Here is a 15579-nt window from a genome sequence, read left to right as displayed (position 1 = left end):
CTTAGAATTTCCAATGTGTATGAGCCAGGAACAAAAATAAATGTAGCTTGAATGTCATGTACACATGTATATTGAGATACAATGTATTTGTTTGTATGTATATGTGTGCAGCTGCAGGCGTTAACACATTTAATTGGATATATTTACGGTTTACAAATTTGGTATTGATTACCCATAATTGTTCTTGTCAAAGATGTTTGTATATCTACATGTCTAATGAACTTTGAATATGATTAACTAAATTTCTACAATTCTTATTTTAGTTTTACACAAATCATCTTATCGTTTCTTAATATGCCATTATAATTCAAATTAATTTTGAGAGAGAGAGAGGGGGGGAGGGAGGGAGATTACAAGAACGATCTTCGTTGTGATATGATAATAATGATAATACTAGTGTGTTAAAGTGTCGCATATTGCATATAAGCTATCAAAATCCAGCCATAATTGTTTGAATCGTGATACACTAAAATTCCTAAAATTAATCATAGTCAATGATTACATTTTTAATTAATCCATTTTCACACTGGGACTGAGATCAACACATCTCAATTTAGATATCAGAGATGGAACACAAATGTTAATGTATATATATATGATCTATAGCAATATCAAAAGCATTATTGCCCTTTCCGAAATGGTCGTTCATGTTTTGAATTATTCCTTGCCTTTCTGTTCCAAAATTCCTATTTTTTCTCAGGAATCCAGGAGAAAATGGTCTTCATTCTCTGCCTGCTAGTTACAGACAAACATATACAATACATATACATACACCCATATCAATTTCTCGATCAGAAACAAGCTGTAGGGGAACTACAACAACATGCAGATAGAAGGAACCCTTAAGGCAAAGATCATTGGGGGAAGGGATACAAATCTACAAAAACCCTTCAACCCCAACAGATTACACATTTATACACATGTTCGACCTCAATTAAACAAGACCAGCAGGGTCAATAGCATCAATACAAACAGAATCCTTAGCAAAACACTTCTGAAAACGACACGTATTATAAACAAACAGGGCATATTTACAACGTTAATCATCCTCCTCTTCAACATAATGACACCTCCACCCCACATTTCAGATGAGACCAGATTTATCAAAGTTACACCATACGTATTAAAACAAACTAAAACAAAACCAACAACACAACACATCAGAAACAAAACAACAAAGCCAAATCATACGCAGACACAGTAATCATTTGACACGGCCTTCAGTCTCCAGTCGGGCGCAAAACAAATCCACATTAAACAAGCCCCAACACACATAGGCAACTCACCTGTAACAAAACTAAAAAAAACTAAAATTCACCAACATCCTGGGTTCACTATTCATGGTCCTTGCAAATAAAATCCCACAAAACTCTATGACAAATTTAACAACACATTAAAAATCATAACTAGGTATAGGATTAGATGTGACAGTAGACAGGGACACAGAAACACTTATTCCTCATAAAACACTAACACAACCCCAACGCCTATCCCGTCAACTCCAACTGCCAGCCGTATACCTCGCTTAGAGGAGCATGATACAGATAACAATACAGACATTACACCTACATCCTCACCTATATCATCTATAAAGTCCCCTCTATTGCATGCTTCCAATCAACCCCTGAAACACCAATATATATACAACTAATCCAACAGTCACCACAGAACACTGTTAAGAAAAACAAAGAAAAACCTAAATATTGCTAAATAGAACTCACAGCCATGCTGGCATTAATGATTGTTAAAACTGAAAAAAAAAGAAAAATTCATCTTGCCGTTATAAATACTATTCTTAGCTTAAAAGGGCTAATAATAACAATATCAACAATTAGAATAAGAAAATACCAATATGCCAACATAATCATAATCCAAACTCAAAGAAACAATGAAACTATGAAAAAAAGAAAAAAAGGTCAATGAGAAAAAGACCAGGTGTTCCTAAGGATTAAGCGTCTTTTGCCCCATTGATGACACCGGCCATGTAAAGCTCGGTAAATCCAAGTCAGTTATATCACGTTTTCAGATGAAAACAAGGTATACAACAACAGAACCAATAGACATACAACTAGCATCAAACACGTCCAGCTTCATGTAGCAAAATGAAAAAGAATATTTCTCAATGAAATCACTATGACGACAGTAAAACTTCCCCATAATATTCATCAGCCTGCATCACTTGCAACCTTGTGTAACGAGTTTGTCCGTTTGTTGATGACTTCTTGCACAAACATCGTGATAATATGAATAGGCCCTTGATTATGCGACATGGGCTTGGGATGCAGGTTTGTTGCTGTTCAGAAATGGGAATTTCACAAAGGGAAATTAAAATAATCACGCCTATTGTACAGCTTAGTGGAAAGCTGGTCGTGTTGATTTCGTTATAGGAAAAGGTCGATATAAGCAGCTGATGCAGAAGAGTCCTTGATTTCCATTTCTGGTAGGCATATAAGATGGACGCTGTCAATCAATTTCTTGCTGTTTCATGAAAAGAAGTCGCCAATATATCTCATAGTGAAATTAAACAACTTGGCATGGTCTTTGTGATCTGCTTTGGAATTATTTAATTCCCATAGACATGTAAAAAAATCTGTTGGAAGACTTTATCACCAAACTCGACGAAAATGTTGTCAACCAGACACAATTTTCATGATTTCCTCTTCCGTTAATTTCGTTTTTGATTCGGACGTTATTTGCACAATATACGCTTCTGTACAGTTCAAAACCATATATTTACACTACCTTGCAAATATGTATTTATGTATAATATATGGATTTATTTTTATATGAATATTTTACTTACTCAAAGTTCCACATGTTAATTATGTCAACAGGTGTCCTTACGTTAAACATTACGTTATATATTATGTATATACAAGTGTGTATATATGTAATGTTTTTCTTTTGTCTTTATCATCTTTACTACCAGTAATCTGAAAGCAGTGCCTTCTATATCAGATAATGTTTGAGGTATCTACATGTATGTACATGTTATTAGATGACTTATTCCACATAAGATTACTTCTTTCAAGGAATCGAATTTCTAAACTCCATCTATAGATGTCATTGTGGCTAGTGAAATGGGCCGGTATCTGTCGCTGTGAGGATGATTTGTATTGTATTGAATTTGAAAAGTTTGAGTTTTAGAAATATTGAAGAAATCATAATCCCACATTTTAATAGACTTTGCGTGCATTTTTTTAAATTGCCATATATGCCATATATAACGTATATAATGTATAAATCTGTCATACATGCAATACCTTTATCGTTTTTATTTGTATCTTTGTCAATAAAACTATTTGAAAATGAGATATCACGTTGTTAGTAGTTAAATAAAAAGGGCAAATTTCAGCTACAATCATACAAGAAATAGAAAATTATCAAATCCAATCTTACAGCTCATTTAAATTTAAAAAAAAAACTTTGATTTTATTTATTTGACGTTTTGAAGCATATAACGTAAAGCTATTAATATGAAACTTTAAGAAATGACGATTCAAGTGATATGCAATACTACGGAAAGAAGATGAAGCTTCAAATGGGCATATCCATAACCATTAACAACATTTATTATTCTATCTCAGTATATATACATAAAATGTTCCCGAATAAAAATGTCAAGACATCAGCAAATTCTTTTGTAAGTCTGTGCTGTCACGAAAGACATTACGGTTTATCTGTAAATGACACTGTGTATCCAGTTGACGTAGGAGGAGACACGCGTGAAGACACCTGGGTAATCCCCAGGACGATGCACGCTTGCGAAAGAGGCTACACCAACTTGTAACCACTCCCCTCTCTCATTCAAACAAGAAAGTGGTCCACCACTATCTCCCTGAAAATATATAATTGTATATTTAATAAGGACTTACGGTAATGCTAAACGCGGTTAAAACAATATATTTTTCGTTTCATGCTGGTGTGAAAGAAAACCCTTTTTGCAAACTGAATGAATGTGCGTAGCCATTCATGATAACGCAATTCGAAAATTGTAGATTAGGTCAAATTTATATAAGCCAGTTAAAGGTAACTTCATCACATTCCGATGTCTTATTTCATTAAAATGCCGTGTCGCAAGCACATAACCTCGACATCGCTATTATACTTACATCGACGGGGAGCGATAACAAAGAGCACAGCCTGAGGACAGAAGTCATTATCACCTCCACTGGTACGAACGCTCAACATGTGGGCCCATTACAGACAGTTTTTTTTATGTAATTAGTTCGAGACGTTCGTAGGTAAGTCACCTCTTACGATTCGTCAAACGGGACAGAAAAAACTATATACATTTAGAGCAAGATGATAATAGGGAGACCACTGTAAATAAGTCCTCAATACTTTGATAGGTTATCCCAGGTAAAGGCCAAAAGAGGATAAATAAAGGGGAATAATCTATACATGCATCTAATGAAACCGTCTTGCATGTACATACCTTTCTTTTCTAGTTGAACGTTATTATTATTACATATTATATTCCTCACAGAACTCATCTTCAAATCCAAGATCAGTTGAATAAGATTAACATGAAAACTACTTTTTCCTAATAGTAAACGTCTGTTTCATTGCCTTTCAAGTCTTGGTCAATTTCAAATAAGGACAGTCAACAAAAACAAAATCGCCAGGCTTATCGACGAAAATCAAACACATCTAACTTCATATTCTACCAGTAAAGTATTCTCCAAAGAAAACACTGTGACCTCAATAAAGCTTTCCTTTTACCTTCATTAACCTGTGTCTCCCTGTGTTTGTTAGCTGCCGAAAGAAAATCATATTTTTGAAAAAAAATAAGATTCATGTTGAAATGTTGGCAAAAGGTTTTGTCATGTTAGAAATGCTAGTAATGTAGGTTTACCTCCTCTTACGGGGGGCACTTACCGGACAGATCCCCCTGTTAGAGTTGTCGAAACCAGCGCAAATACGGTTGTGGTTGTTGGAAGCCCGCCGCAAGATAGAGCAGGATGCAGAATCAAAGACCGGGAGAACAACGGAGTGGGCGTGGTTAGACACTAGTCCCCCTTTCAAAGAAATGATTAAAAGGTAAGTTGTTAAAGAATGCTGGATGCCTTTGTATGGATATCCTTTTAGCAATTAAGATAACAATCGACAAAAGTCTTTTTCTGAGCGAAAACTACAACGATCTCGATGATTGAATTATAGACAGCAACGTTCAATACATACATAGAGTTAGATACAGGAGAGCTACACATGGAATCAAATTGTTTCATACTGCTGTTTCGTCCTTCTAAAATTTGTCAGTTACGTTAAGTGCCTAAATTTTGAAACTTTTTAGAAGACTGAGGAAACTCGATACTCAGTAGTAACAATGCTGTCGTAATGTATGCATAAAATATGTCTATGTAGAGGTATCCAATGGCACATTAACCTAGGAATACACTTATTCAGTAGGAACAATTGTGTGAAATAATTTAATAGTTCACTATTATACATAAAACAGCTTTACCGGTTTGTCTCAAGATATTTTAAAGTTGTTTGACCTTTGCAATGTTTTCCTGACTAACATGTGGAAACCAGTCATGTAAATAAACACTGCTATTCTGTGCTGTTCCAATTTAACAGTCACTCATTGATTGAAGAGCTAAAGGCTATATGTAAATTCCTACTTAATGTATTAAAAGAATGCCAAATATATACTAAACCAGGGACAATTTTAATCTGAATTGGAGGGAAATATTCATGTGCGTGTACTTTGACGCTGTCAAAATGTGTATACCACATCTTCATATAGATATGTACTGAAAGGTGGCGCAATATTATTCAAAATGGCACAGAAAGCCTCTATTGTGATTTGATAGAAACCTGTTTTCGATATGAAACGTATATACTAATGTAGACTCAAGAAATAACTCAATGTCACCAGAGAAGAGTATTAACCATAGTGATGCAGAGTGTAGTTCGGGTGACTGATTACAAAAGTAAAAACCAGCAAACTTGACAATCCGATATTGCTGAGATGATGGTGATGACGTTGATAATGAGGGTGACTCTTTTGCGGAAATAGAGTTAAAAATTGCAAACAAATGACACTAGGCCAAGAACTGAAAAAAGTTTTTAAAAATGAAAATAATAATAAAATAAATGAAGAAATAATAAATAAAATGGATTAAGATGTAACGGTGAATTAACCTACCGCCAGAAGTACATCCCCATCCTTTCATAGTACAGTGGGTTCCAACAGCCGGGAATGAGAAATTGGCATAATTTGGAAGGTTAATACTTGATATGCGGGAAAAATGTGGGCCGGATGGGACGGGTTCTTCAAGTCGTACCAGAGCGATGTCATTCGCCCAGTAATCTATCAATCAATTAAAAAATCATTATTGCAACAAAACAAAATTCACAAAAATCAAGCAATTGACAAAATCATTTAAGCTACCATATTTATCAATAAAGGCAAAGTAGGTAATCAATTTATGATGGACTTGCAAGTAGCGTTTCGATCAAGTATAAAGAGGATCTCCTATAAATTACCATTACAGCTGTTTAAATACTATTTTCGCTTTTCTCGGACACCAGAGCTTCGTTAATATTATATCGGCTCTCCTCGTACACTAGAGCTCTGTAAATACTATTTTCACTCTTCTCGTTAACTAGAGCTTGGTAAATACTATTTTCACTCTCCTCGTACACCAGAGCTTGGTAAATACTATTTTCGCTCTGCTCGTACATTACAGCTCTGTAAATACTATTTTCACTCTCCTCGTACACCAGAGCTTGGTAAATACTATTTTCACTCTCCTCGTACACCAGAGCTTGGTTAATACTATTTTCGCTCTCCTTATACACCAGAGCTTGGTAAATACTATTTTCACTCTCCTCGTACACCAGAGCTTGGTAAATACTATTTTCACTCTCCTCGTACACCAGAGCTTGGTAAATACTATTTTCACTCTCCTCGTACACCAGAGCTTGGTAAATACTATTTTCGCTCTCCTCGTACACCAGAGCTTGGTAAATACTTTATTTGCTCTCCTCGTACACCAGAGCTCGGTAAATACTATATTCGCTCTGCTCGTACATTACAGCTGTGTAAATACTATTTTCACTCTCCTCGTACACCAGAGCTTGGTAAATACTATTTTCACTCTCCTCGTACACCAGAGCTTGGTAAATACTATTTTCGCTCTCCTCATACACCAGAGCTTGGTAAATACTATTTTCACTCTCCTCGTACACCAGAGCTTGGTAAATACTATTTTCACTCTCCTCGTACACCAGAGCTTGGTAAATACTATTTTCACTCTCCTCGTACACCAGAGCTTGGTAAATACTATTTTCACTCTCCTCGTACACCAGAGCTTGGTAAATACTATTTCGCTCTTCTCGTACACCAGAGCTTGGTAAATACTATTTTCGCTCTGCTCGTACACCAGAGCTTGGTAAATACTTTATTTGCTCTCCTCGTACACCAGAGCTCGGTAAATACTATATTCGCTCTCCTCGTACATTACAGCTCTGTAAATACTATTTTCACTCTCCTCGTACACCAGAGCTTGGTAAATACTTTATTTGCTCTGCTCGTACACCAGAGCTCTGTAAATACTATATTCGCTCTCCTCGTACATTACAGCTCTGTAAATACTATATTCGCTCTCCTCGTACATTACAGCTCTGTAAATACTATTTTCACTCTCCTCGTACACCAGAGCTTGGTAAATACTATTTTCACTCTCCTCGTACACCAGAGCTTGGTAAATACTATTTTCACTCTCCTCGTACACCAGAGCTTGGTAAATACTATTTTCACTCTCCTCGTACACCAGAGCTTGGTAAATACTATTTTCGCTCTCCTCGTACACCAGAGCTTGGTAAATACTATTTTCACTCTCCTCGTACACCAGAGCTTGGTAAATACTATATTCGCTCTCCTCGTACACCAGAGCTTGGTAAATACTATTTTCACTCTCCTCGTACACCAGAGCTTGGTAAATACTATATTCACTCTCCTCGTACACCAGAGCTTGGTAAATACTATTTTCGCTCTGCTCGTACACCAGAGCTTGGTAAATACTATTTTCACTCTGCTCGTACATTACAGCTGTGTAAATACTATTTTCGCTCTGCTCGTACACCAGAGCTTGGTAAATACTTTTTTCACTCTCCTCGTACACCAGAGCTGGGTAAATATTATATTCGCTCTTTTCGTACTCCACAGTTTGATAGACAATATTCGCTCTCCTCTTACACCAGTAACATTAAGAAAATGTGAACATAACCCTATTTTAAAATCATATACAATAAAACTTTGGCGAATTACGGCCAAAAAACTTATATATATGGAAACTGCTGAAAACTTACAAAAAGAATGAGACGGAGGTGTTCCGAAAAAAAAAGAATAACCGTGGTTTGATTCATCGACTACAATCGTCATGTAAATCAAGATTTCAAATGAGAAAATGCATACAACAACGGATTCAAGAAGTAAAACAAACACTACCAGCTTCATTTTCCACGAAGAAATAGAATGTAGCACCATAGTTTGGCAAAGGTCATGATCGCTCTCCGCGATCATCATATGTTTCTACTACAGTAAAATATACATTCCCGTGATGCATTAACCGGTTCTATACCAACGTGTCTTATGTTTGCGATGATAATTGGGGCGCGAAAATATTACCTATAGTGAAATACTGCTAATCTATATTTACAAAACTGACAATTTCAGAAATGTGTAACAATATCATGATTTATAACGAATTATAATCATTACCTCAAAGCAATGGATTGATAGAAACTAAAATAAAAATAATCTTATCGCAAAAACTATCGCTAACTACTTTTTGTGCGTTTTAATTTCGGGATACATGAAGCCTTCTGCTCGCAAATTTGTTTATTCATTCAAAGTTCAAACGTCAGTCATTCAATTTCACGTTAGAATGACAGCAGTTGTGTTTTCAATATTGTTAGTGTAAGATGTGCCACCGCAAATTAGTTCTTCAAACAGAATCGGAAAGAGTTTAAACGTGTGCCTCATTGTCTATGTGATTAATAGACATGATGATGTCGAAGAGCAAGAAGTACTTTCGGTCAAAGTTCATGGTATCAGCCAATCAAAATATAAAATACTATTCACCATAAGAGCTGTAAAACAGGTTTCAGCAACACACTACGGATGATCAAATACAGAAGCAACATATTTTATCTATGTATTATTTGTCGGTTAAATCATTTTCATGGAGATAAACATAGGTAAATCCATTTTACGGTTACAGTATATAAACAATCACATTTTACAATTAGACGCTAATTGACTACTGGAATTTCCTGTAAACTGGGAGGCTAGGCAATTGCAGTGGAACATAGTCCGCTGCATGATAATAAGGAACCGCAAAACAATCTGGGAAATATTGGATCATCTGTGTCATGACAAACCTGACGCGTTATATCGGGGGTGGATAACAATCCTGTCGATGTCGATTTCCCACGTTCGCCAGTCTTCCCTGTCTACTATATGGGACAGAATATTCCTTAATGTATCCAAAAAGTTGTTCTGAAATCAAATGAATGCAATGGGACACATCAAATATGATAACGAAATTCATAAAATTTTAAGGTGAATATTCCGATTTTGTCGCTGTAATATCTATAAACCCTTATCAAGGATATAGTTACCAAATGTTGTGAATTTATTTTGTTTATCAGTCATTGAAATAAAACACTGCTTGTGACATTCAATTGGCATTAGTGAGCCTTAAGATTTTACCTCCCAAAATTAAAAGTTTGAGTTTTTCTGCCAAAACAATATTGCAGAAAGATGCACGTAATAAGCCGAATGTTTTTTATTGATAAGAAAACTACTAACTTAACTTTGAAATGCTTTTGACTATGAACTATATGACAAGCAATTCTGAAAAGTAAAATGGCTGACAAGGTCGATGCCAACGTTAATTTGATTCATGTTGTCATATGATAGATAAGTTACAAAATAATTCATAAGATGTGAATGAAGTTAAGATATTTCGTTTGTATATATGATAAACACCCATACCTTCAATGAGGAAAACACATACACACCATTTTCTATACAGTTCCCGATTTATTAACCAATATTTATAAAAGATGCAACATTTGAACCTCAATTTTTACCTACCCTGAGTGATGTAGCTGCCAATCGTGCCTCCCATCTGTTTGAAATATGACCTTCAGGTCTACAAGGAACATATAAACAAATTTTTAAAAAAGGACAAACAGCTGTAGGATGTAGTATCACTGACGAGTCCTAAATGACAAAGCAACTGTAAGATGTAGTATTACTTTTGAGTCCTAAATGACAAAACAGATGTAAGATGTAGTATCATTGTCGAATCCAATAGACAAAACATCTATAAGATGTAGTATCACTGACGAGTCCTAAATGACAAAGCAACTGTAAGATGTAGTATTACTGACGAGTACTAAATGACAAAACAGCTGTAAGATGTAGTATTACTGTCGAGTCCTAAATGACAAAACAGCTGTAAGATGTAGTATTACTGTCGAGTCCTAAATGACAAAACAGCTGTAAGATGTAGTATCACTGACGAGTACTAAATGACAAAACAGCTGTAAGATGTAGTATCACTGACGAGGCCTAAATGACAAAGCAACTGTATGCTGTAGTATCACTGACGAGGCCTAAATGACAAAGCAACTGTAAGATGAAGTATTACTGACGAGTACTAAATGACAAAGCTGAACAACAAGAAAGCCACATTTTTCGGTAGGAATAACCACCATAACATGATCCTCTTATGAAGGAAGATCTATGCTAGACAGAATTCTTCAATTTTAAAAACACCATATTTTCCTTCCTCCTTTTCGTGTAGTTTATCATTTTTTCATTCAGTTGAAGAAGCTACAGATATTGAGACAAAATTGGTAGCATCAGAGCATTGATACGTTTGCAATCAGAAGTTAAATTCTGTAGTCATAAGTATGAGGGTTTGGTTATTTTTCAGTTCAACTGGACTTCCATGCACTCGTCATCTCTGGAAATTCTCAGATACATAAAAATTAAGACATATCTTGAGAGTTAATGTACCTCTCCATTTCTTTTTCTTTTTTTTCTTTTCTTTTGTGAGCTTTAGAGATACGAAATAGCTTGATGATTTAGTTTCATTTATTATTTAGTATCTATTCTAAATGTAGTGATAGATGCTATTCACATGTGTATCTTTTGTATAATTACGTACATCAAAGGAATACCAGTAAAACATTCTAATTCCAAACTTTTTCCTATACTAGTATCAATTATAAAGGAATGTAATATTGTCGACATATAATGCTCTTACCCGTCAAAACAATGCGCAGCTGTAAGTATCCAACGATCGTTTAGAACGGACCCACCACAGAACTTATGCCGGAATGCTATAGGTATTCCTAAAATAGGGATTCGTTCTGAAATGAACTTCCCGTGGAGACTGACCAGCCAGGGCCACTGGCCTCGTGTTGCGATCGATCCCCCAATGATCCTCTTCACTCGGGACAACACCTCTACAAATTAGTATCACAAGAAGAATATAATTTTTTTAAATGCAAAAAGAAAACGGAGCATTGTCTTTAAGAAGGAAACATTAAACGTAATCTTATTTTACTAATACAATTTCATGAATTGGTTACATTTCTTATGGTAATTAACGTCATTGCGGTTTGCTGCATCTCTTATTCATGATGCTTAAAGAACGACAACGATTTTCATAATCAAGATTTGTACAATGAATGATTGAAACCGAGCTACGGACGTTTGTTAGTAGATGTTACATTACTTGGACAAAATATATTAGAGTATATGTCTTCGATGAAAAACCAACCATACATTGCAGCTTTCAAAGAATCCAAAGACACAAAAAGTTTTGTTCGAACTTAATATCTCGAAATTAAAAAATTATTATTATGGAATCCAAGTTTTACAACCTTAAGGCTATGGTTGTTTATCAACTCTCACTTCCGTGTTTAAACAAACCAGTATCAGTAATATCAGAATAAATGAGTTTCACTTCAAAACTAATTTTCTCATTGTCGTGTAATTTATCAAGTGTAATGATGTATAATTGAATGGGTACATTTACCTTCCTCGGCTGTTGCTGACGCGAAGCAAAGGAGCAGAACTGAATATATAAACCGTGCCATGGTTTCTGCAATGTCCACAATCATTTCAGTTGATATCTTTGTACCAAACTAAACTTATACAAGTTATTTGAAGTTTGCTGTGTTATCTTCTGATACATTGAACTGACAGCAAATCATTTACACATCAAAATTTCACATGTCAACATAACCATCATCCAAACTCATATCCAATAAAACGAATGCAAAATAAGAACAATAGCAAAATTTACACGGAGACCACAGAAATATTACAAGGAAAAATAAGGTCATGCGTTCTGAAGGAGTAAGCGTCTTCTGCTTCATCGTCGACAACTGTCATGTAAATCTCTATCAAACCAAATAAGTAATGACTGGTTCGTAAATGAGAACAAGGTATACAACAACGGAACCAACAGGCAAACGAATGTCCAGCTTCATATCTCAAGAAAAAAATGTTGTCTATGAGATCTCAATGACGATCGTAAAACTTCATCAACGACATTGTCGATGTTATAGATAATTCTATGATTATAATATATATGCTGTATGTATTAAATTGTATCTAATTATCATGTTATCAATAATATTATACCACAAAAATATATAATATTTTCATATCTTTGATGATAATGATAATGAAAGTGTATTACAAAGTAAGTAAATAATTTTCAGGAACCGAAATATTGGAAGATGATGGCTTACCTCAGATAACAAGTGGTGAAGTCTGAATGCACATCAACCAGCAGGTTTGATTAAAGGAACTTTATCCTGTCTGCATCTGTAATGATTGTATTTCAAAATGGTTTTTCAAACCCGAGACATTACACATTGTGCTAGTTAATGTAGTAAATCAAAGAGTATTCAGAATAAAAACGTATCATAAAAAACTAGTGACAATACACACTAAAGTGGTGAACTATGTTGACAACCTGCTATGGTTTAGATGTTAAATTTGTGCCGTAGTGGCCATGTTCTTTGCTAATTGTACTTAGCAAACTAATGCTGCAGTTTATTGGGTGTACAACTAACACCGGTTATAAGTGCACGACGAGGGTAACAAGCACGACATATCTGGTCATGTTAATATACCCTGAGATATATTATCCTTGGGTCAAGATTTCTCCTTCTTACTCTTAAAACAGATATCCATTCATTTTTTACACCGTGTATGTCACCAGCCCTTTTTTCTTGTGCAGGTCACCATCGATGTAAGTTTAGTCAATGCTAACATGTTACGTGGATGTAGACATCGTAACAACCGGACAAATCGTGTCAAATGAAAGATAAAAGCAAAATTGAAAAAGATTTTTAAACATGAATACCACCTGAATGTAGAGAAGAAACAATCCTTTAGAAGTGTTCTGTTGATGTTATTGTATTACAAAGACATACGATACATTTTATCTAATTCTGACCTTCATCACGGCGATAAACATCAGATAACGTAAAAATCTACAACCAGATGACCCAAATCACAGACTATGATATATCGAAATGAAGCATCACCCGACATGAGAGTGCGATTCACAGGTTCTGTACACATGAAACCTGTATACTTTAGTCATATTTATCAATACTAAGACTACTTTATGTAGTTAAGACCATATCTCGGGTCGCAAGCCCCTGTGGTGTGAACAGTACAAGGTCCACTGACCTACCTACCTAATTTACATATCACCAGTCGAAACGATTAATATTTTAATATTACCTTCTACATTTCTATGCTTTTTGCCCCTAGCATTACAGAAAGCCTAAGACGTTGAAACAGCTGCTAGATGCATCTGTCAGTAAATTTGTATTTAAATGTGCAATTTATGAGTGTGTCTGTTTACAATCCATTGAGAAGACTACATGAAAACTACAGTTACTGTTCTTAGTGTACTGATAGGAAGAACTAAAATATGAAAGTTTTCATTATTACAACGCAGGTTTTGGTTCCTTTTTTCACAATAGTACCATAAATAACCATTAACTTAGGACAATATAGGACTACTTAGTTTCAGTTTTCGTTGTTTACTGTGTATGTGTATTGAGAAAAACTGGCAAACTAAAAAATAACGGATTTCATCGAATGAGATCATTAAAAACAACCAATATAAAGTTGCATGACAAAGAAGAAACAAGAAATAAAATCATAGCAACTGAACAACTGCAATTCGTTTTTCTAACACACCAAAGGTCTATTAGTTGGTGAATTCTACATGGCGCACAGGAGCACCATGAACATTGAGGAAATAACAAAAATCCATAAACCGTATCGCGGAAGAAGACAGCAGTAACATTAATCAGGTCGGTGACTTCAACTACCCAAATGTCACACCTTCAAATAAAACTGGATTCGTTGTGTGTTTAAAATTCTTTTATTTGTACCCGTGGTACAGCAATGACATGCACATATATATTTGCTTGCTGGTTTCCACTAATGCACCTCACGTCACCAACCGTCGGGTCGTGTCAGTAATGTATACCTGTCGCTATATGTGGTGCCTGGAATCCGGAGGACGTCCAGAGCGAGGTGGCTATTCTGTAGTTCTGCTCCGCACCCAGAGCTATCCCTAGATTTGTTACTCTACACACTCACTCTTGCACGACTTACCAAGACAACACCATATAAGGACAGACACTGACAATACCTAACAGGTAACACACCAAATAAGGACATACACGTAAATGCACAGATAGTATCGAATACAAATTAACACATAAACTGGGGATCACTTAGGCCTAACACTATTGCATGAGAACCCAACTAGAGAAAATAACCCGCTAGACCTAATCTTTATCACTAACCCTGCTCTAGCTAAAACATCTACCAACATCCCAAGAATCTCCGACCATACTCTAGTAATCACTGATATAAATATAAAACTAAACTACCAGTATGGAAGTGATTGTGGACTCCGGAGTACCTCAAGGTACGGTACTATGACCCATCCTCTTCCTATGAACGGAAAGGACCTGCCGGAAGCAGTTAAGTCCTCCGTAAGGCTCTTTGCGGATGATCGCTGATTATACAGGGTGGTAAAGAACAAACAAGACCATCTAGAAACGTGTGCAAGTTGTGATTCAACGCAAAAACAAATGATATATACTTAGTATACGAAACAAAAGCAAGCGTTTCTACAAGTTGAACGATCACATCCTGAGTGCCATCTAATCCATACCTAAGCATCCAAATCGCAGAAGATCTTAAATGGAAAGGAGAGCAAATCAACAACACCTGTAGAAAGGCCGGCTCCACAGTTGGATTCCAAACGAATGCGGAAGAACAGCATATATAGCACATGTCAGATCAATCGTGGAATATGTCGCAATCATCTGGTACCCAAACACAGTCAGTAAAATTAGAAAGCATACAAAGACGAGGTGCAAGATTCATAACGAAAGACTACAAATCTTGAGAGGCGGGAAGCATGGCCAAAATGTTACAAGAACTTAATCTTCCTACACTTCAGACAAGAAGACTACACCGACGTCTAATGTTTTAGA

The 15579-nt window shown here is 35.6% G+C and overlaps 1 protein-coding gene across 1 annotated transcript; it reads right to left on the bottom strand.

The window, feature by feature from the left end:
* Positions 1-3676: 3676 nt before the first annotated feature.
* LOC132544370 (transmembrane protease serine 6-like) lies at positions 3677-12132 on the bottom strand. The gene is made up of 7 exons (XM_060207955.1): positions 12072-12132; positions 11295-11496; positions 10115-10172; positions 9397-9514; positions 6155-6319; positions 4882-5021; positions 3677-3838 (listed from the first exon to the last, which is right to left on the bottom strand). The coding sequence occupies exons 1-7, from the start codon at positions 12130-12132 to the stop codon at positions 3677-3679; spliced, it is 906 nt and encodes a 301-aa protein (XP_060063938.1).
* Positions 12133-15579: the final 3447 nt, after the last annotated feature.

The sequence above is a fragment of the Ylistrum balloti genome, unplaced genomic scaffold (genome assembly GCF_031769215.1).
Source record: "Ylistrum balloti isolate Yb309-2 unplaced genomic scaffold, AGI_CSIRO_Ybal_v1 Utg369794, whole genome shotgun sequence".
Lineage (NCBI taxonomy): Eukaryota > Metazoa > Mollusca > Bivalvia > Pectinida > Pectinidae > Ylistrum > Ylistrum balloti.
This window is presented reverse-complemented; position numbering and strand designations above follow the sequence as displayed.